This window comes from Gadus morhua, chromosome 14, assembly GCF_902167405.1.
Source record: "Gadus morhua chromosome 14, gadMor3.0, whole genome shotgun sequence".
In the NCBI taxonomy this organism is placed as follows: domain Eukaryota; kingdom Metazoa; phylum Chordata; class Actinopteri; order Gadiformes; family Gadidae; genus Gadus; species Gadus morhua.
Genome location: NC_044061.1, coordinates 15,946,256 through 15,968,548, shown reverse-complemented (window position 1 = coordinate 15,968,548; position 22,293 = coordinate 15,946,256). Strand labels below are relative to the sequence as shown.

Genomic DNA, 22,293 nt, shown 5'->3' with positions numbered 1-22,293 from the left:
TTAACAACAATGCTGCCCCCTCCAAAACGCTAGCTGACCCTTAACATGCTTAAATGGTAAAATATAAGATTTTATTGCAGTTTGTAGCTAGTAAGTAAGTATTTTATTGTCTCTCTCACGAGAGAAATTTGCTTTGGGCACAGAGAGAGCATCGGCGACAAATACATAAAGATTTTACAGTGGGCCCTAAATGCATGATCGAGCTAAGGCCTAAATGCCGTTGACTTATAATTTGTTGATGGATTTGTTTAACCGCCTACTGCATGTGGTCTGTCGCACGTGCCTTCAATGCACTGTAAACTTTTAACTTACACCAAACGTGTGTGTGTGTGTGTGTGTGTGTGTGTGTGTGTGTGTGTGTGTGCGCGCGCAGCGTGTGCGTGTGTGTGTGTGTGTACCATTGCGTTCGAGTGTTGGCTATGAGTGTGGGGGCGTTGCCAACATTGGGGTTCTGCAGATGCTTTGGTGAAGCGTTTCCGCGCTGTCTGGGTTTTCCGTTTCCATCTTCTATATTCCATCAAGTCTCCACTCCCATTTCAGAGCTGAGCATTTTACGCTCTCTGTCTTTCAAGCTGCAGGAGAGTCGATCGTAGAACTTGAAGTAGCCTAGAGACGATGGGGGACATCGAGGCTCCTGCTGCCGGGGCGACCGAGGCTCGACCGAATGTCCTTCTGTCAATCCTGCCGACGAAAGAGTTTGCTCTCTCTCGTAAGGGATTGCTACTTATTGCAGAAGTGGTAAGACATTATCTTAGTTTGAAAAGTCATGGGGGGAATTTCCATTTTTGAGGGAGGATGTAGGGTTCTGTAGGCCGACCAAGACACTGTGTTTATGAAGTAATAGATGGGAAAGTTTCTTTACTATTATTTTGATTTAGCAGTGTGACTGCGCCCAACGTTATGTTAGGTTTAACGGTATATGCAAATAAACGTTTTGGTTGTATTTATATGGGTCATCCCATCTTCACAAGGTTTGCATTAGTCAGGGAAAGGGGCGTCACAACATTAACATAGTGTAGTAAACTTTTGGAGTCGGATACTGTGGGGGTGCGACTCTATTACACAGAAATGTGCTCTTAAGTGTAAGGACTGACGACCTTATAAACGTTCCCGATTCCAGATAAAAAGTTATTCGTATTTACAAAGTTCTCAGCATAATTGAATAATTCTTTTAACCATTAGTCGTATCAGGGTGGGATCGATTTTTTAGTGGGCTGTGTTTATTACTTCTTGAATAAAATAAAAGATTGGAAGGCTGCATTTTTTGCGAACTAACCCCGGGTTAAAAACAGAGGGGCAAGCCCCTTTGCGCTGCGTCGTCATGTGACATCTTCTGGGAAGGCTTTTCGATTGCTCGCTCTCTTCATCTCCCCCTTCTTTGAACTATTTAATTATCATTCTTAAGAATTCAATACTGCAGAGTGACCATTCAGATCTCTTTCTCTCTCTCAGAACCCTACAACTAAAGGCTGAGGGTGGGCTTTTAGGGTTAGGATTTGGTGTTAGGGTTTGAATTTTGTTCCCAGGATGGGCTCTAGGACATGTTACCGCATTGAAAGTGATTGGACCCCCAATGAGCTTGATTAAAAAACATCTGAACATAATCTCAAGGACACTTCATGGTATACACTTCCACTTTCAAAAATCCACTTTTTAAAATGTAATTATTATTGATTAGTATTTTTGATTTAAGACACTGTCAAACTACCAGTACTACCAATAAACACACGTTGGCCTCTTAAGGAGAGAAAGAGGTGATTATCTCTCCACAATGGACACACTGCGGACACTCCTTAGCTGTTAAGCCATGTAGACAGAAAGTCATGTCAGTCTGAGTTGCTGTAATCTGTGACAGGAAGTGCATTGTGACTCAGAGGAGGGTTTCGCACTTTCTACTTTACAACTACTAATGAAGAGGAGAAGTAAAAACTTTGGTCGCTATTACGGAGAATAATATTATAACATGAGTTCTTCATTTTTCCTATTCCTATTTTTGTACATGTAATTCTGTGTGTGTGCATACATGTGTGTGCATGTGTGTTTGTCTCTGGATATGCGTGTCTCTGTATGCATGTGTTTGCTCTCAGCTCCTGTGTTTCCTGGCATTTGTGTGTTTCGTGGCGTCCACGGCGGCCTCCTTTGTCACGGCTCCGCTCCTGGAGTTCCTGACAGCTCTCTTCCTGCTCTTTGCCTACTCCACCAAGCTCAACCAGCGCTTCACCAGCTTCCACTGGCCGCTCATGGTGAGCCCCCTGACTGTTGTGGGACCCTCCCGGCCCCTTGGGGGGAACCCTGACCCTCGGAACCTTGAAGGGGAATGTCTGCTTGTTTTAAAAAGCAGCGTTTCAAAGGGGATTCAATCGCTTTCTCATGACCATGTTTCATTTATTTGTTAAGTAATTAATTAATTTGTTTGTTTATTTTTGAAGGACTTCCTGAGGTGTGTAAGTGCCTCAATCATCTTCTTCGTCATCTCCATCATCTCCGTGTCCAAATACTCAGACGGAGCCTCTAAAGCCGCTGGGGTAATCTACATACAATACATACCTAGCATACTAAATCCACTGTACTATCTATTCTCCATTGCAACCATTTCATCATTTCAGTAATTTTACGTTTATCATGTTTTATTCTAGGGGTGTAGTGTTCTCAGTTTTTTCCTCATGTGGACTTCCTACTTATATGTGAAGTTCCATTACTGATTACAATGGTGCTGTCATTTTCATACAATAGTGAAGTCACACTGATACGACAGCAATGTCATGCTGATACGCAAGCGTTCATCATAATGACGGTTTCCCTTTTTTCTATGCAGGTGTTTGGGTTCATAGCCACTATTGTGTTTGCTTTTGATTTCTACATAATCTTCAATGACCTGGCAGACTTCTTGAGGCGGGGGGGCCAGCCCAGCGAGGGGCAGCCCGGACACACAGCCCACCCTCGAGGTGAGCGGCCGGGCTTCTTTGGTTTTCACCAATCAATAGAATGACCTTTATTTGTATAGGACTTTATTTGTATTTCAGCCATAAACTGTAGATCACAGTGCTCTACATAAGGGTAACAAACAAAATTGTAATGATTCTGATTAAAGTTTTGAACTGATGTTCTAGAGCGCTCCACTTGTGAGCGGATCACTGTATACCATGTTAATGCTAGGTGTGACCAGGTGCTCATTTAAGAGCATTTATTCAAATATCTGCTTTTTATTTGACAGAAGATTGTTTTATTTCAAATATATACTTTGCCAAGTAAGCCATGCTAAAGTTGCTGCATGAGCCATGGTTATTTATTTGATTGGTGGGTTTAACTGTTGAACTTATTCTTGCAGATGATTCCTCAGACGATGACTCGGACTGAGCAGGTGGTCTTCTCGATCGCCCACCGGCAGAGAGAAAGAGAGAGAGAGAGAGAGACAGCAAGAGAGAGAGAGTGATGCACCTCTGAAGTATTCCACTGTGATATAATTATTACAGCAGGTGGCACACAAGAGCAGTTATCAGATAAAAAAAAGTCTTCACTAGAAATATACATATTTTTGAATACCAAATATAAGAAAATAAAAGCAACCGATTATTGTTGCGATATTTAAACCAATTGATAACCATTTTCATAAACACAAATGCAAAGAGCAAACCAATCCTGGTTGGCACTGTTGGGTCTTGGGCGGAAGTCTAAAGCTGTGAAATCATCTTGCAGTTCTGAAACAGTTACAAGAAACAAAATTGGTTGGTACATTAGAATACTGATTTAGTATTACTTCTTACGTACTATGTATCGGTTGTCCACTATCTGTATGCGTTTGTGCTTGTTCATACAAAAGGGACATCTTAGACCAGCTGTGCGTACATTTATGTGTGTATTATCCTACACAACAGCATCTGTGTAGCAAGCCAATTTTCCAACACTAACCAGGATACATTCCACATCCAACGTCACATCCAGTTTGTTTACTGTAAACAGGAGGACAGCAGGCTGTCTGGTTACAACTTCTGTGTTCATCAGCGAAAGATGAACAAGTGAATGAATAGAAATCCAAGTTTCGAGTTAAACAGATAAGCAGGCTATTTCTATCTGATCTGTTTCTAGAAGTGTTTTAATAAGAGGAAGGACTGCAGTCCACTGCGTGTTGAAACCACTTGCTGCATTACTATGTGTTGTGTGTCAAAGACACGTGTATGAAATTGTAATTTACATGCATCTGCTTTATGTGTCATGTGTCACTTCGGCCTATAAGTATGTTAGTTACTGGATGGGTCACTTGAATGTCCCTGTCCTGTGTGTGTATTTCAGATGTGTTTTGTACTGTGTATTCTGTCTTCAGTGGATTGAACGGTCGTGTGTGTGTGTGTCGTAGCTCTATAGAGCACCACTGAACGGTTTCAATGAAAATAGTTTGTTCTACCTCTCTGGTTTTGTGTTTTTTTTAATGAGCAGGTAGGGACGGTAAAGTAAAAAAACATTTTTTTTAGATACATGTCAATGAGCAGGTATGGACGGTAAAGTTACCGTTTATTAATTGTTGTTACACGTTTATCAGCAGGCATACGGGTATATTGCTCAAGGACGCCTACATTTGGACATTCTGGGATTCAAACCCAATACCCCTAACCACTACCCAAATAATGGTCAGAAAATACCAAAATAAATTTGGCATGAGGTTCCAACTGCATTCACCTCACAGAATAATCCTTCGTTTGAGGAAAAAAGACATTTCTACCGCTTTCCTCTTTACTTTTTTATTGTGTTAATTGGAGGACATTCAGATTCAATTAGAAATGGCCTCTCTCAAAACAAAATGCTTTCATAAATACATCATCATAATGATCAGTTAATTGAGTTCCACACATTGTATTTTATAGGCAGAGCTGGTATAGTTCAATATGTAAAGGAATATTGTTTCCACACCTAACTAAAACAACCATTTATAGAATTGGAATGACAAGGATCAAGGATAAAATATTGGAATTTAAGATATGAAATTAATAATAAAAAACAAATAATAGGTCAATGTCAAGACGATATATATATATATATTTAATCAACTGAAGATAATATATTTAAATAAACACGTCGTTTTTAAATTTGTATCAAATCCTTTATTAAGAACAAACCAATTAATTTACCTAAGCCTTCACGTAGGTCGATATTGCTCAGTGTAGCTGCATTACCACAAACGACAAGCAGAGAGCGCTAGATTATCCATGTAGCATTAACACCCTTGACCTAACAGCATAAAGACACATAAGCCTCAAAGAACTTCAAAAATCTCTGGCATTGAATGATACGATTGTTGACATTTCTCTGTGGATACATCAGACACACAAGAAGGTCTACATTCCTTCCATTGTTCTAGCAAAGACTCAGTAGACTATCTAGCGGACTAACTGAATGAAACAAGTTGTGTTTAGTGGATTTAAGTAGGTCACTTAGGAAACCTTTACAATGTGAAGTGTGTCTTGTGACTCTAGATAGTTGATGCCTGAAAATATACTGACAGATAATTCTGTTTCAAAGGAGATTCATGTACGGTACTTTAAACTCTTGATTCCCATAGTTACCCGATTATCCATCACTTGGATAATAAACACACACTAATCTGCAACACACACAACGCTAATTAGTTGATAACCTGTTAATCAGTTAGTGAGTTAATTAGTTCATTCATTAACTGATATAAATTTACTATTTGGGAAGGCAGTTAAATATCTGAGGTTAACGGTGGAGGCACTCTGTGACTTGATGTTCAACTGTCTTTTAACCAGAATGTGTTTATTACCTGGGAAACATACAGCCAGGTGATGTTTTCAATTGTACTGTGTCAATCATTCTGTTATATTCCAAAGGCCCCCGGTTCAACTGTAGTGAATTTCACAACACTCATTAAACTGTAAAGTTGAATCAATGATTCCCCATAACTTCATCAAATGATCCTTGGACTGCCTGTGGATCCGTCCGGCCCATTCTTTTTTTCATGTTTTTAAAATTTTGATTTTGCAATTGAGAGCAGCTTAATATAGGAATATACTTTGTTGTGTACAAATATACAACTTTAGGGCAGTCACAGTAGATTTTGGTCTGAGGATTGTCTATGTCATATATTTCATTCTTAAACCAATGAATTCCTGTTATTGCTTTCAGACCCTGTCTATGAAGCTTAGTCTACGAATATTTACCGTAGCTTACATCATCCCTTTACATTTAACCCAGTCAGGAAAACCCACAACAATGACATAAACATACAAACCAAACAACTTCATAAGTGTAGTTTTGTTTGTGTAAAACAAAACACATATCTTAATATCGCTCTTCTCCTATCTCATTCATAACAGAACTATCTGACCATTAGCCAGGAGCTAGCAGTCGTAGTTAGTGAGCATTGCAGGCCCAATGTTCAGTCCAGTATAAAGTCCCTGGAGCTTACTGCTTCAGCGCTGTGTTGTCATTGGACGGCTGTATGTAGCATGACACAGAATAACGCACCATGTAGCCATGTTGCTATACTGTTAACACTGTTAGCATAGCTCTACCCGCAGACCGAAGTTCATCTTACACCAAACTTGTCTCTTCAGCGAAACAAAACAATTAAAAAATATATGATACGAGGCAAAGACACCCACGGTGGTAGCCAGGTAATCAATAAATCAAAGTGATCATTAAGGGTCGTATAAACTGCTCCGTTGCTTTGGTCTCTTTGTACACATCCCCCACACGTAGGGTTCCCTTCACCCCCGCACTAAGTATCTAACAGCTCAGCTTCTTCACTCAACACACACCACTCTGTGCTTGAGTGTTGATTAAGTCTTTGGGTGCGTGCGTGTGTGTGTGTGTGTGTGTGTGTGTGTGTGTGTGTGTGTGTGTGTGTGTGTGTGTGTGTGTGTGTGTGTGTGTGTGTGTGTGTGTGTGTGTGTGTGTGTGTGGTCCCCATTAGGAGGTGTGAGGAGGTGAAAGGGTGGAACAGGGAGGAGTCGTCTTGGAACAGGTTACCAAGGTCCTTAAGTTCTCAGACCGTTACACACAAACCATCGTTTCCATGGTACCGGCAGCGGTCCGTCGCTCGCTATATCCCCCCCTGCGGTCGCCGTGGTTACATGCGTGTTCGGGTTGTCCATCTCATGCTAGCTCTGGCCGCGTCTCCACCTCGCCGCGAGAGGCCGTGCGCGCACGTGTATACTCGCTGCTTGTCGTTACCCCCTGGCCACTGTCGCCACGGCGCCACTTCCTGACAGCCAGGAAGGAGTTGAGGCCGTACACACACGTGACCAAGAAGCCAAACACCTGGTGGAAGGAAGACCCACATGTTTAACCAGGGGAAGCAATAGGAAGCATATAAACAACTGATACAAATCTTGAGGTTTCATTCAGTTTTTTCTGCAGTTATTTGTCAAGACTAGACCAGGCGAGACTGGATTTACCCCAGTTCAGACTAAACTACAATGGATAAATATAGAGTTTAAGATAAGCTAAACTAGACCAGTCTAGGTACATTTTGACAAGAGTAGGATCTCTGTTCGGATCTGTGACTCCATCACTACGGTTTTCTATAGCCTACCTGAAAATAAACCTTCTTTAAAGAGGTGACGTTACGCCACCAGGTGTGATGTGGTAAGCCATTACAAGCCGTTTGAAAATTTGCCTTTTCCTGTGATTTATTGAAATCACAAAGTGGGAGTGTCCACCTAGATATATGACGGATAGATAAGTCCACCATCCTAACCAGTGTGACTGAAGCAAATGTTGCTTATCCGTCATAAATCTAGGTGGACACTCCCACTTTGTGATGTCACTAAAACACAGGAAAAGGCAAATTTCCAAATGGCTTGTAATGGCTTACCACACACACAGCTGGTGGCATAATATCACCCCCCTACTATGTTTAACATGTTACTCGCCTCACCTCTCTGGGATCCTTTTCTGTCTTTATTTATAGGCTTTAAGGTGTTTTCAATTTGCCTTGTTTTTATTAAGAATTGATATATCTGGTACTCATGTAAAGCGCTTCTTATTCTAATTATTAGGATGATTATTGTCATTATTACTCACCACAGCTGCGATCTCAGCGCTAGTCCCGTGGTTGATGCAGGCAAGGACCAACGAGGCGAGGAAGAAGAAGAGGGTACAAGCCCCTGTGTTGACCAGGTCCTACACACAAAACATTTTAAACACGTTGTAATTTCATTTCCAGCTTTGAATATTGTTTCCAACCATGCTTTTGTCTGTGAATAGAAAGTTGGCTGTTTCTGCTTTGTGTTTTTGTTTGAACACCACTTGATGCAAACACACAAATTAATTCTACATTCTTTGCCTTCCTGTATCTTACTGTTGAATCCAGGTCAATAACACTGTGTGTGTGTGTGTGTGTGTGTGTGTGTGTGTGTGTGTGTGTGTGTGTGTGTGTGTGTGTGTGTGTGTGTGTGTGTGTGTGTGACTGAGTTCGGAGGGAGGGATACTTCCACACAAACACACACACACACACACACACAAACACACAGGGCCCTATTTCAACGGTCTAATACGCAAGTGAGAAGCGCCAAGCGCAAGTAGCTTTGTGGGCGGTTCTATGGCGATGTCGCAAAAGTGATTCTTGCGCCCGGCACAAATCTAAAAAGGGTTGGTCTGAAGTAGCCTAATTACCCGTAGGTGAGGTTTGGGCGTAACGTGCAATAAACCAATGAGAGTGCCAGCTCCCATCCCCTTTAAGAGCCATGAGCGCATTTGAATCTGACGAGTTGATATTTTGACAGCGCGTCTGAAGTCTCCGATGAGACAGATGCGCATGAATTTCAAACTTCAAATGGCTCAGTTTATTGCCAAATAATATGGCCTGATACAGACTTGAAATAAGTTTTCCTTCCACAACTTCAGAAATACTGAGTCCTCAAATACATTTTTGCAAAGAAAACAAACATATGAGATGCGGTAACTGTGGTTCTATTTAATGATATACGCAATACATTATAGACATAGTTTCTTATCAGTATTGTATGCATTATCGCTATCGACTTGTGTTCCTAATATGCATGTGTCCCCCTGTTAATATACATTGCCATTGACTGTATTATGCGTTCCGTGTTTAGTTTGCGTGTGTTTAAACAGATGGACGCACACACGCACGCCCACATTCATTAATTTTTTTAACACTCACTCGCGCTAAAACAATGTTTTCTCATGATCCAATACTCATCAATCCTTAAAGTTATGGTCTGTGTCAAGAAAATATGTGCTTGCTGTACAGTGTTTGCAGATGCATTGATTTAAAAGTGCAACTTATTACCGCTGAATCAGCTGTTATTTTCCCAAATAATTTACCAAGAATGTGTGGCTAGGTAGATGAGAGAAGCAAAGTGTATGCGACAGGTGCACAAGCAACATTATGCATGCACCCTTAAAATAGCATCTGAACAACGCGCCACTGACTTTAAACCAGATATTTCCTGGTTTGTGGCGCAAGTGGGTTCTGAAACTGCAAAATAGCACCAGGGAACGTTAGCGCCAGAACACGCCTCCTCCTTTCGCCGAACCGCCCCTTGGGGCGCAAGATCATTCCCAATTTACTGACGCGTGGCGCAGGAGGGAAAAGAACGCTCTGCGCCTGTTGCAAACTAGCAACGACACATGCGCCAGTGAGAAAGTCAATTGCGCCGGATGCAAGATAGGGCCCACACTCTTTGATCTCACATTGCTCCCCAGTGTGTCACCATCTCCTTCAGACCTATCAAATATTCAACACACTGTAATATAATTATTTCAGTTGAAATACTACAGTTTCATATTCCTTCAGGGTAACATTTTCAAATATACTACTACTACTGTAGACCGCAAAGAAATATAAAATCTACGAAGGAATGTGCAGAGAAAGGGTAAGAGCAGGATGGTGTGTGGTTGATTCAGAATTTATGGAGGTAAGGGGGTTGCGGGATTAGGGATTCAGAGTTTTAACTATTAAAGGTTTCATGTGTTCCATATATTTCTCTGTGGTGATGCATTTAGTTTGTCATCGTAATGAGCATTCAACTAGGCAACTAAAGTATATTCTAATCCCTGTTGCCATTGTGATTGCATCGTTACAGTAGTGTGATGTCGTGATTTTGAAATTGTGATTGCATAAAATGGTGTAGATGTTGTTACTTTAACAATTATGTTGATTCCACAGTGATGTTTTTAGTTTAGTTTGTTTGGAGGATGGTAAGTTGCTTGTACTGTTACTGTACTGTTATTTCACTTCCTGGATGTTTCTTGGGGTGTGTGTATGTATTTTTCTGTGTGTCTATGTTGGCCTGGCAAGAGTTAATGATCTGTCTGAATGGAGAACAAATCCCGTGATCCCATGCGTGACTCGTGACTCGAATCATTATAGACACCATCTCACATGACACACAGACACACAGACACACACACACACACACACACACACACACACACACACACACACACACACACACACACACACACACACACACACACAAACCAGTATGGATAGAGCAGTGTGTTTGTTTGAGTGTCAATGTATTCTGATGTATGCCCCTAAGCCTTCTTTTGTTCTTAATTTTGACTGTCAAAATGACTATGTTCTTCTTGAGATACTAGTGCCCTCCTGTGACTAAAGCCTTCCAATCAGAGAGCTAGCATCATGGTTTAGTAGTAGCAGGTGGTTATTTTGCTGTAGAACAGGATTGTCTATGCACTCCACCCATCATTACACCCACCAGACCGGCCCAGCCAGTTAAAAGCTTCCTTGTTTCAGGCTTCCCAAATGCGTCCAGCCTAACAGGGTTAAGTCACAATGAGAAGGTTTGGTGGTACTGGAGGGTGAGGCGTGGTGTAGGCCCTACTGAGCATCAAGAAAGGCTATCGTTCAGATTAGAAGAGAGTCTTTCAAACCACGGGCCCTCAGCGCACAAGAGTCCACTGGGAGATTGAGAATGACCCACAAGCGAGCACGCACAACAACAAGAAATAGGATTGAATTTATGTAGTGCTTTTCTAGACACTCAAAGACGCTTTACAGTGAAGGGGGGACCTCACACAGCAGCTTTAGGTGGAGAGTGAGGGAATTAATGAATCAGCCATTATACAGGCTGAACAAGCACGGCAAACACACACCTAGCCTTCAAAGATTGTTCTAATCATACCTGAGTGGGAGAATAATTAACTACAGATATCTTATTTCATTGTAAAATATGGAAGACACCTTCACACACAAACTGAAAAAAGTGCTTTAATAGGAATGTTTTGCTGTTTCGGTGTCTTTAACTTTAATAAAAATGAGGAGGAGAGAGGCGGGTCTAGGAGGAGGGTTTGCTGATGAGTCATCAGCAAACTTGATGATTTGCCTATTTTTGCCTATTTCCTGACTTCTGCAACTGTCAAGGGCTGATTATGGTCCCACGCTCACGAAACGCAATGACCACGCAGACGCTTTGACGCAGTCGTGAAACATTATGGTTCTGCGTCGGGTTTTAGTAAGTGGACCAATCACTCTGAGTCGCCTCGACGGAAGGTTAACATTTTTGGGAGGTGCACTTTGCGGTGGATGCAAGGAGGGTCCGCAATGACGTAATGGGTCCGTAACCCCCTTCTGTTGCGTGAACGTGGGACCATAATCAGCCCTTCAGTGTGCAAAAAAATATATAGGAGGGGTGAAAGCACACATCCCTGAGGTGAACTTGTAGAAGAGTTGAGCTCTTCAGAAAGGACCGACTCTTACAGATTGTGATCTATGCGTCATAACATCTCAAATCCAAGCAATAATGTTAAATCATGTTTAAATACACACCTTCTTGCTTCTCAGCAAGAAGGTATGGCTGTATAGTGTTGAAAGCAGAGGAAAATCTATAAAAAGAAGTCTGGCATGGGACATGGGGCTCTCAAGGTGGGGATACAGGCAATTCAGCAGCGTCAGAGTGGCATCCTCCACACCTCTACCAACTTTATATGCGGACTGCATAGGGCCTAAGGACCCCTGCATCTGCACATGGATGACCTGCTTCATCCCCTTCGATACCTTCAGATATCTATATCATATAATATATATTATCACGGCCAAAAGCTGTGTGTGCCCCCAGACGATATTATGAATCTCAACAGACTGCGTCACGTTCTCAGACGTCTCTGGTTCTTCCACTTCCACATCAATCTGAAGTAGACTGATCCGCGACATGGAGGAGATGGGATTGTTGCACGGCCCCTTATGACGAAATATAGGGCCAAATTCAAAATCGGAGCGTCTGAGCTTTCATTTTTCAAAGGCGGAGCAGGATACCTAGTGCTCGTTTTACACCTAACGCCATTTCTAGCAACTGGGGGACGATAGGCAGGCTAGGTAATCTCATATTAATGTTAGAACACCAATAAACTTGGTTATGGCATTTGCATTTCTGAGTTCCCAGACAGGGGTTGTTGAAATAGATTTGTGAGCTGGATTTGGACAGCTTGTTTTTTTGTTTTTTCACAGCAACGGTGATAGTAACACCTGGATGGTGCCTTTTCAAATGCATTTGCATGTTAAAGTGCTGTACGTAGACACGGAGAGCCCTCTCCATAGCCGGAGAGCCTGTCGGAGACCCTCTCCGTAGCTTACGTGCGCATCCAATATTTTTTAACTATCCGTCGACGTCATGGATCTATTATTGGTCGACGCAACGGAGACGGCAAGGGCTGTGATTGGTCCCCTAACAAAATCATTTCCTGAATCACTTCTCCGGTTTGACTTTGCACCTTAATTACTTTGCTCATTGTCTACTTTGCACCTTAAGGACCAATAAAACACCAAATAAGATTTGAAAAGCTTTGGAAGTTTATTTGCAACACTGCTCAAATGCTTTGTAGTGAACACATAAGATCGATCGGGCGGCGAATTGCATTGCGTATCCGACATCCCAACGGAGAGCTGCTGAGGGGTCTCCGTATTTACGGAGTCGGATTACAGAGTCGGAGTAGTACACTTTGACTAAACGTTCCGGGTGGAACTCCGACTTCAAGTTTTAAATTCTGCATTGCAAAACATGCCTTTACATTCGCCATATTAACGCTGTGTACGCCACATTTACGCACCGCGGTACACCTCTGTAACCGCACCGAAGTGCCTGTACCGTGACGGTTCGGAACAAATACGTGTATCCTTACACCCCTATCAGACACACATTCTTCTGTGTGTGTGTGTGTGTGTGTGTGTGTGTGTGTGTGTGTGTGTGTGTGTGTGTGTGCACGCGTACCGTGAGACTCCAGTTGACGTGGGGCACCTTGATGTGCAGGTTGAGGCTGAAGATGAAGAGGAGGACCCCGGTGACGACGAAGGCGCTGCAGCTGACAAACTCAAAGAAGTACACGCCCCCACAGGGAGAGCACAGCATGATGGTCTCGATGCAGATGAAGCCCAGCAGGGCCAGCACCTAGCAGGGGCGAGAGAGCACTGCACATTATGAAGAGAACGAGACACAGCTAGCATTGATGTAACTAGCTACAGTCAGCTACTATAAACCTAATCTCAGTCTCCTCCGTTCATTAGCTCTATGTGGCCATGTGACTCGTCCTGAACAGCTTGATACGCAGAACACTAGGTCATCATGTGACTCGTCCTGAACGTCTGATAGAGAGCACTAGGTCATCATGTGACTCGTCCTGAAGGTCTGATAAAAAGAGCACTAGGTCATCATGTGACTCGTCCTGAACGTCTGATACACAAAGCACTAGGTCATCATGTGACTCGTCCTGAAGGTCCGATACAGAGCACTAGGTCATCATGTGACTCGTCCTGAACGTCTGATACAGAGCACTAGGTCATCATGTGACTCGTCCTGAAGGTCTGATACAGAGGATTAGGTCATCATGTGACTCGTCCTGAAGGTCTGATACAGAGCACTAGGTCACCATGTGACTCGTCCTGAACGTCTGATACAGAGCACTAGGTCATCATGTGACTCGTCCTGAACGTCTGATACAGAGCACTAGGTCATCATGTGACTCGTCCTGAACGTCTGATACAGAGCACTAGGTCATCATGTGACTCTTCCTGAAGGTCTGATACAGAGCACTAGGTCATCATGTGACTCGTCCTGAACGTCTGATACAGAGCACTAGGTCATCATGTGACTCGTCCTGAAGGTCTGATACATAGTCACCATACAACTTGTATTGTAATCTAGGTATTTATACTAGACTATTAAAAAATGACATAACATTTATTAAGCTGGTGCTTTGGTCCAAAGGGACTTACATTTAGTGTACTATTCAACGATAAAGATATAATCCCCATAGTGGAAGATTCATTCGAGTACATACAAATCACCAAAAGCAAAATGCCTCAAACGGTGCAATAAAGAAAAACTGGGTCACATTCAGAGCAATCTGAACAGATGAGTTTTCAGCCTGTGGCATACGACGGGTAGGGTTTCAGCTGTCCTGTACTGTGGGGCGCCTCTTCCACCATTGGGGAGCAAGGACAGCAGACTTTCGAGAAATCCTGTAAGCCCTGGATTGGTCAATAAAGACCTCTTCTTGACAACATGGTGGTCTTTACACAGTTAATCAACACTGTGTCTCAGACTTTACATATGGATAGGCTGACTGTGAGAATAGATTAAAACTACCGGTACTTAAAACTAGGTAAATAGCAGTGGAGCACCCAGGATTGCTCTTGAAGTTGCGGCAAAATTTACCAAAACTTTTTCCAGACCACAGCCACCCCAAATCTTTCAGACCCCTGCAACAGGGCCTGGGGGCCTCAACCCTTAACAGGACCTTGGGGGGCTCGACCTACAGTATTCCTAAGGTTAAGATGCGCCCACCTTTCCAGGGGCCACATGCCAACAAGGCAGCACTGAAACAACATCGAAGTTACAGACAATGACCGCATGAAGAGGCCACTAGGGAACGGCTAAACTGGCTTTGGGAAAATTTGTCCAGCCAAGTTCTGTATACAGTTCTGATAGAACTATGAATATCCTTGCGACAGTGAAGATACGGGATATTAATGAGCTAATGAGGGAATTGTGAATTCTCAGGTGATTAGAAGGCTGCGTTGATAAAATCAGTATGATAATGCCGACAACTATGAACGGCATAACGATATGGCAAAGCTATCAGACAATGAATAAGAACGGGAAAGAAAGATCATTCTGAGGATCTGAATTAAATTAAGATAACGTGCTTAACTGTTAATTAGGAGATAATGGATAGACTAATGAGATGATTCTGGTAGATGATTACATTATGAATAAACCTGAGATAATTAAAAATAGTGAGAGAAGAGAAGATTGAAAGATAATAAGTTGTAGTTGGAGCTCTGCATCCATCTCGCTCTCTCTCTCCCTCTAGCTCTCCCAATCTCCCTCTTTCTCCAGCTCTTGACCACAGTATGAGAGGAATTCTGCTGTTCAGGAGCTTCTCCACCATGTAGGGCTACTCCAAAAAGACACACATTACCGCCATTCTCCACACACACACACACACACACACACACACACACACACACACACACACACACACACACACACACACACACACACACACACACACACACACACACACACACACACACACACACACACACACACACACACACACACAATGGGCCCAGACCAGTTTAGCCCAAGTCCGGTGACTTTGGACTGAAGTTAGTGTTAAATACATTTTAAAGGAAAGACCCAGAGATAATTAAGTTTCTCTTCATGGCTGCACTGTTTGACTTCAGCCCTGACAAACATCAAATCAACAACCTTGTTTAAACTGTGCATAAATAGTCGAAAGCTTTCAAACATAGATATATGGGTAGGGGGAACCTGTAAAAGCTGAAAAACATATTTTCTCTCCATGATATGTACTAATCGTGTTGTGTTGAAGAGCTGCTTAGATCCTTTTGCAGCAAAAATTGAAATGTAGTGCAACGTCATAGTGTGTGAGACGTGAAATAATGTAGATAATTATTTATCAACCTCTATGTATCGTATTACATTATACTGCTGCTGGTAATACTAACCAGCAGTAGTCCCCCAGTAATTTATTCTTACTAATCTTACTAATACTAATCTTGCTTTAGGAAGGACTATTCCCTTGATAAAGCCCCTTATCAATCTCATACAAAAACTCAGACGCCTGTCCACACACACACACACACACACACACACACACACACACACACACACACACACACACACACACACACACACACACACACACACACACACACACACACACACACACACACACAGGATTAGTTTCACAGGACGCCAGTTGAGGTCTTTGGTCGACCATCTGTTGTGTTACTGACACAGACACACAGTCTGACATAATAATTACTGCAGTGTTGAAAATGTAGCCCGTTAGCAGACGGTTTCATGCCAAAGTGACTCAGTGACATGGGGGGTGGTTCATCAAAGTCGCTAACGAAGGCGGCGCTTAGTTGATTAAGCCATGTTAGAACTTACACCAACTTCCACTTGAGGATAAAGTCATTCCATCAACCCAATTCAGCCGCACCTTGCTCAGGTTAGTTCAAACCAGGCTAACGTTATCTTGGATTACGCGCACGCAGATATGTAGCCAGCCCAGAACCGTGAATGTCGAATCATGGATCAAATAAGGACCGAGCGGGATCTTTTCCAGCGGTGAACAGAAGCTGCTTGTGGAGGTCTATGAGGAGTACAAGTATATAATAACTAAAAAAGGAACACTGTAACCATTAAAGAAACAGGGAGGCCGCCTGGCAAAAAAATCACTTATCTGTTGAATGCATAAGTAGTATTAAGCGTAACATTTCTTTATTGAAGATGGACCATGGTTTTGTAATCAGGGATAGTCTTGAGGGAACATGTCGGACTTGCGCCTGGTCATCCGGGTACAATCCCCACACAATAAGTATTTTAGGATTACTGGAGAAATCAAAGGACTTTTCATGCCATTTGTTTTCCATTTTCTTGAAGAGATAGGCCTAGTAAATATGCAGCCAGAAAAAAATATTCTAAATTGACTAACCATAGTATTTATCTCAACAGAAGTGGTATCGGATGACAATTTCCCATACAGCAGTGTCTTTGTCATTATGACAAAGACTTCACCATCAGTAACATTAATATTCACGTAAAGTTTACCATGGGTTTATGTAAGTTATATTTGGGTTCTAGGGAAATTGTAAGACACATTTATTATATAGAAAGTAAATTGTTAGGCCTACTTTCTCTGACATAAAGGGAATTACAAAAATAAGCCAACGCCAAGAATTCTATGACATACTCAGGACTCGAACTCCGGCCGCCCGCACCACAGCACCAGCACTATACCACTCACCCAACTGCTGGTTCCCTATTGTGCTACAATACATATCTGTATAAAAATGTGTTGAGAAAATCAACAGATACAATAGATAGCAATTCATTTTATTTTTTTATTTGCATCAATTAATCTTAGACCCTTAGTGAAAATATAGGCTGTTTTTTCTTCATATAGGCCTATGTAAAATTATGACAAAATCATAAGGCCTAGATTGGCGGAACCTTCTGACCTACACCTGTTTCAGACTATGGACCTCTATGAAGTACCGATCAAGTAAGCTTGACCTTCTTTGATAGGTCCATGAGCCTGACAGTTAGCCTGCTACCGACCAGGTTAGTTTGCTATAAATTGCCATGGTTACCTAGCGGATGTTCCCTCATGTCACGTTAATGGAACGGAACTCTGAAACTGAAAGTAGCGAGGCTAAGCAAAATAAGCCCGGCTTTAACTTTAGCTTGGTTGATGCAGGGCCGGCCCTGTACACCTGGGGGCCCTAAGGAGGATCATTTTGGGGCCCTGCTTTGTGGTTGAGTAGTTTTGCCAAGAATAAGCAACTGTATGCATTCATAACCCTTACGTTTTTTATCCGTACCTCTTTGAACATGGTTTGCCACAATTATTTTACTACTTATTAAGTATACTCACTGAAACAGTCAAAGTAAAGCTTACACACTTACCCACATTTCTACTTTTACTTTACTGTCTGAATGTTGTGAATGTAGAAAATGTTCTGGAGCTTTTCTGTTGTTTGTTGTCCATGCATCACACATTGTTTAATTGCAACGTAGTATAGTAGAGCTATAAGTGTCTGAAAAAAGTGCTAAGCAAAATAAAGGTAAATCAGTTAATATATGTCTTCAGTGATGTTTAGTAAAGTAATGTCAATTAACAGGGCAACGCTCTGCTCGCTATGGGAACGGGGGGCGCAAAACTCAATCTCGTCTAGGGCTACCAAGGGGCTAGAACCGGCCCTGGGGGAGAGAGCGGGAGAAAGGCGATGTCGAACAAAGGTAGCAAACTTCATTTAGCTTCGTCATGTACCGTATCATCATTATTGCGGTTGCCAGTTTGGGATCAGTCAAACCAGCGCCTGCGCTGAATCAAGCATCATGCTCCTAGCTTGATGCCCTCTCAGCAACACCGAGCATTACATTTACAACATGTGCATGGTTGCCAGGTCAGTCAGAATCAGGTTCTTGATTCCACCATTGTTTTCGTAAACTAATATGAGCTATATGTTTATAATGTTTCCTTTCTTGTAAAGTAAATTGCTTTGTGTATAAAAAAAGAAAGTAAAAAGTTTATATTATATATATATATATATATATATATATATATATATTTTTTTTTTAAATACAGCTCTGGGTTGATGGAATACGCCTTAGGTGACTTAATAACAAAAATTAGATGTGTGTTATTAAAGAGCAGGTATGCATCTCTAGGATGCCTACATGTTCGACCACAGACTTTGGAGTTTAAACCAGGACCATCCGCTGGGAGACACAAACTTCCTAACCACGAGACTACCCGTTGACCATTACAGTAGCCCGCGCAGTACAATAAAGTACCACAGGAGAATGGTCGGTCCACATAGACCAGCCCTAGATAAATAATTCCTTGTCAGAATATGCTTGACGTACTGTACATTCATAATGAACGCAGGATTTATACAAATGAAAGTTGTCATACTGTGTTTCTATCCTGCCCTTGGTGTAGTCTAGATCTTCCCAGTGCAGTGAACCCAGAACCAACTCTAGGTATTGGCCAGTGCCTTGCTCGAGGGCAGCTTATACCTGAGGAGCACCAGGTGAATACCCCAGACAGACCTGGAAAGATACAAAGGCTGGATGCAGAAAGGCGTTCAAAGACAGTGGGGCTGGAACTCATAAGCTCTCTATTGGTCACAGTAGAACTGAGAGACTGCACGCTTCAGAACAACTCTCGTACAAAGCCTCATAGTCATTGATGATCAAAGTTGTCACAATGACAATTGCGATACAAGTTCAAAGCAAAAAGACTAAAACAATAATACATATATTTCCTGGATATTTGTGGATACATTTCCGGTCAGTATTTCTCTACGGATTTAATGTTTGCCAAAGCAAAATAGACTAGATTTGCCTAGACCAAAACTGGCCCAGATTGATCGGACCAGACACGAACAAATCAAGAAAGTAAAGAACAAACCTAACCAGAGAAGAAGAACAGAACAGAACAGAACACAAAGTCTGTCTCTATTAAAGGACTCGTCGACGTTTTGGTAGCATCTGGCATCTTCATTATTGTACACTCGCAGGCAGCGAACATAACCTGAATAATGTTAGTGCTGAGAAGAGGGTAACTTGACCGTGTCTGCTGATGAACAGCTAGCTTAGCTGCCATGGTCCAGCACCCGTTGGATTGGGAAATGACAGACAACGGGTGGTCTGGGTTAGACGGCCCCAAACAGATACAACGACTGGACCGGGGGGTTGGGGCAAAAACACACCCTGCTCAGGTTACTGTCTTCTGGTTGTGGGAACACAAAGAGTCCACTTAGCCATTCTGAACCGCAGAGAGTAGGCCTACCTGGATCAATTGCTGATAAATGAATGATATCAACTGAAGTCCTGGACTTCATAAGCAATATTGAATAACTACCAGGGTAGAAATGCTGTATGTATGATACTTCTACTACTACTACTACACAAGAAAGTGACAAGAAAGTAAAAAGCATATTAAATCGGACAAGCCGAGACTGACACATGGAACCATTGTAACAATTCCAATCGTTATTAATGTCTAGAAAATAGCTAAGGTTCCAAGTGTGAAATGATCATGATTAACTTGCATACATCATACCCACCATGGAAGCATGATTATACAGTAATATGCTCATAAACTCAACCAAACAACACTAAAGCCAAAACCAACGAATGGGCCGATAAGAGAATCCAATGAGCACTGTAAATGCAGGAGGGTCAATTTTCCATATGGAAATGTAAGCGTTTCTCGTGAGTTAAAACCCATGCATGGAGATATCCGTTCTGATGTTTGACATTAAAACGCTTTTGTTCATGTCCATGTCAGATGACTCACATGAAATCATAAATGTCAATATTGGAACAAGTCGTCATACCTGACCGACAAAAGTAAGCCCATGTCAGCCTATGAAGGTAGAAGGAGGGGAGTGATTATGATCATTATTAATAAATCATTTTAGTTATATAACTATCATATTTACAGTACACAAGTTGTGCAGGCAGTAGAGGCAGAATGATGACAGAAATAAAAAGACAAACGTTTACATAGAGCAAGCTAGACCATTCAAGTGTGGTCTCAAGACAAAGCGAAAGCATAAGATCAGCATTGCTGATACAGGGCTTTTATATAGTATGATATCTGATGGTGAGTGACGATTCCACCTTCATTTCGATCCATGTGGAAATGTTGTGTGAACACTCTCCAGGAAATGTCTTTACCAACCTGAATTATTCACATTATCGTACAGCTTAACATATAACACAGTTAACACATATAACTGTGTTATATTACTTGTAATATTACGCGCGCACACACGCACGCACGCACACGCCCACGCACACACACACACACTCTTCCTGCATTGGTGAATTATAATAGTTATTTGGAGAATTCCTTCTGCTGTGTCATGGTTTTGTTGTGTATCCAGACATCTGGTTTAGGTGAAGTGGTATAAAACTATGTGCTCTCGTCTCCTGTGTCTTCCAAGTCCAACCACAAACACACCGAATCCTGAGAAGAGCCTGTTGTCTATTACATTTTCAATTTCAATTCCCTTATAGGAAAACAATCCCATGTTGTGACTAGTTAGAGTGGAAAGTAACAGATAGTTATGAACAAATTAATGCCTAGAGTGAAGTTCTGTAGGCCTACAGAGAAAACTACTCAACTAGTAGTAATAAGTGTGTAATAGATTGTGATAGATGAACATATTATCAAACGAAACCACACTAAATCACAAAACTTTAAGAGTGAACGAATTATTTTACATATTTGTGCAACAGGACAAATTCTAGTATGTCTAGAAAAACATATGTGCAATACTTTAACCCTATAACAACATAACCGGTTTTGTCATTCGTTATCTTAATGCCACGCAAAATGCTCAGAGGGACTTGACTTACCACCTCTACCACCTTCAGGATCCCCAGGTACGACCTGAGGTACTCCAGGTCACACCTGATCCCCCCCAGCAGGCTTCTGGCTTGCACGGGCTCGGTGGTGGGCTGGTAGGGGCTGCTGGCCCCAGAGATCATTGACGCGTTGGAGGCCTCGCCATCCAAGCCCTCCGCCTCCGCGCCAGTCCGCATGGTGCCTCCTTGAGGAGAGTGATGGTCACAAGGTGCACGGTAGCCTACAACTCGACTGCAGTGGAAGAGATCGGTAGGGTCCGGTTTAAAGACACTTATTAACTTGCATCGACGCTATGGCGAAGGCTTTGCGTTCGTTGCGTCTGCTGTTCCATAAAAGCAGGGAGAGGAGCAGAAGAATGAGGATATTTCGATAGCCTTCCCCTGCGATACAAACAAAAGGAACCCCCGAACAAGGTTGTAATTGTTATTAAAACGTGTTGTGCTGGATAAAGAGGGTTATCGCTGCCGATTGAGCTCCGAGGCAACCGCTTAACCTAGAACCGCGTTACACTCACTTGTTTGCTTCCAGTGTCACTCCACTATGGACGGTATCCTGGGCACCTCGCTATCGAAACTACCTTTGAGATATATCCGTCTCCGATGTGTGTGAAAACACACTCCATCCGTCCAGGAGGACCGAGAAAACGCGCCTTCCTTACACGGATAAAAGAGTCTGTGTGGTAACTTATTGTTACGCACAACGAATACGTTTACTTGGATTGATGTGAAGCAGTCTTGTCTCCGCCCCAAACCCCGAGCATTCTTGTGTGTGTGTGTGTGTGTGTGTGTGTGTGTGTGTGTGTGTGTGTGTGTGTGTGTGTGTGTGTGTGTGTGTGTGTGTGTGTGTGTGTGCGCGCGCGCGCATGTGGGGATA

At 42.4% G+C, this 22,293-nt stretch overlaps 2 protein-coding genes across 6 annotated transcripts; one reads left to right on the top strand and one right to left on the bottom strand.

Moving 5' to 3' along the window:
- Nucleotides 1-322: 322 nt before the first annotated feature.
- On the top strand, nucleotides 323-4,401 carry LOC115558610 (CKLF-like MARVEL transmembrane domain-containing protein 3). The gene is made up of 5 exons (XM_030376863.1): nucleotides 323-738; nucleotides 2,088-2,243; nucleotides 2,430-2,525; nucleotides 2,816-2,945; nucleotides 3,329-4,401. Exons 1-5 carry the CDS (start codon nucleotides 616-618, stop codon nucleotides 3,355-3,357), a joined length of 534 nt encoding a protein of 177 aa, XP_030232723.1. The 5' UTR covers nucleotides 323-615; the 3' UTR covers nucleotides 3,358-4,401.
- A 319-nt stretch (nucleotides 4,402-4,720) lies between these two features.
- cmtm4 (CKLF-like MARVEL transmembrane domain containing 4) lies at nucleotides 4,721-22,188 on the bottom strand. Of its 5 annotated transcripts, XM_030376859.1 has the most exons (6): nucleotides 21,935-22,188; nucleotides 21,700-21,800; nucleotides 21,411-21,604; nucleotides 13,212-13,388; nucleotides 8,041-8,139; nucleotides 4,721-7,275 (listed from the first exon to the last, which is right to left on the bottom strand). In XM_030376859.1, the coding sequence occupies exons 2-6, from the start codon at nucleotides 21,749-21,751 to the stop codon at nucleotides 7,111-7,113; spliced, it is 687 nt and encodes a 228-aa protein (XP_030232719.1). In that variant the 5' UTR covers nucleotides 21,752-21,800; nucleotides 21,935-22,188; the 3' UTR covers nucleotides 4,721-7,110. The 5 variants fall into 5 exon arrangements, with proteins under 5 accessions (XP_030232719.1, XP_030232718.1, XP_030232720.1 ...); XM_030376858.1 differs by having other exon boundaries at nucleotides 21,700-22,188; XM_030376860.1 differs by having other exon boundaries at nucleotides 21,411-21,800.
- Nucleotides 22,189-22,293: the final 105 nt, after the last annotated feature.

Excerpts from the sequence above, each read along its gene's own strand:
- cmtm4 (XM_030376858.1), bottom strand. The coding sequence starts at position 21,751 with ATGGAACAGCAGACGCAACGAACGCAAAGCCTTCGCCATAGCGTCGAT. Across the intron at positions 21,605-21,699 it reads TCGCCATAGCGTCGATGCAA|GAGGCACCATGCGGACTGGC; the intron begins GTTAATAAGTGT and ends ACTCTCCTCAAG. Across the intron at positions 13,389-21,410 it reads TCCTGAAGGTGGTAGAGGTG|GTGCTGGCCCTGCTGGGCTT; the intron begins GTAAGTCAAGTC and ends CGCCCCTGCTAG.
- LOC115558610 (XM_030376863.1), top strand. The coding sequence starts at position 616 with ATGGGGGACATCGAGGCTCCTGCTGCCGGGGCGACCGAGGCTCGACCG. Across the intron at positions 2,244-2,429 it reads GCTTCCACTGGCCGCTCATG|GACTTCCTGAGGTGTGTAAG; the intron begins GTGAGCCCCCTG and ends TTATTTTTGAAG. Across the intron at positions 2,526-2,815 it reads GAGCCTCTAAAGCCGCTGGG|GTGTTTGGGTTCATAGCCAC; the intron begins GTAATCTACATA and ends TTTTCTATGCAG.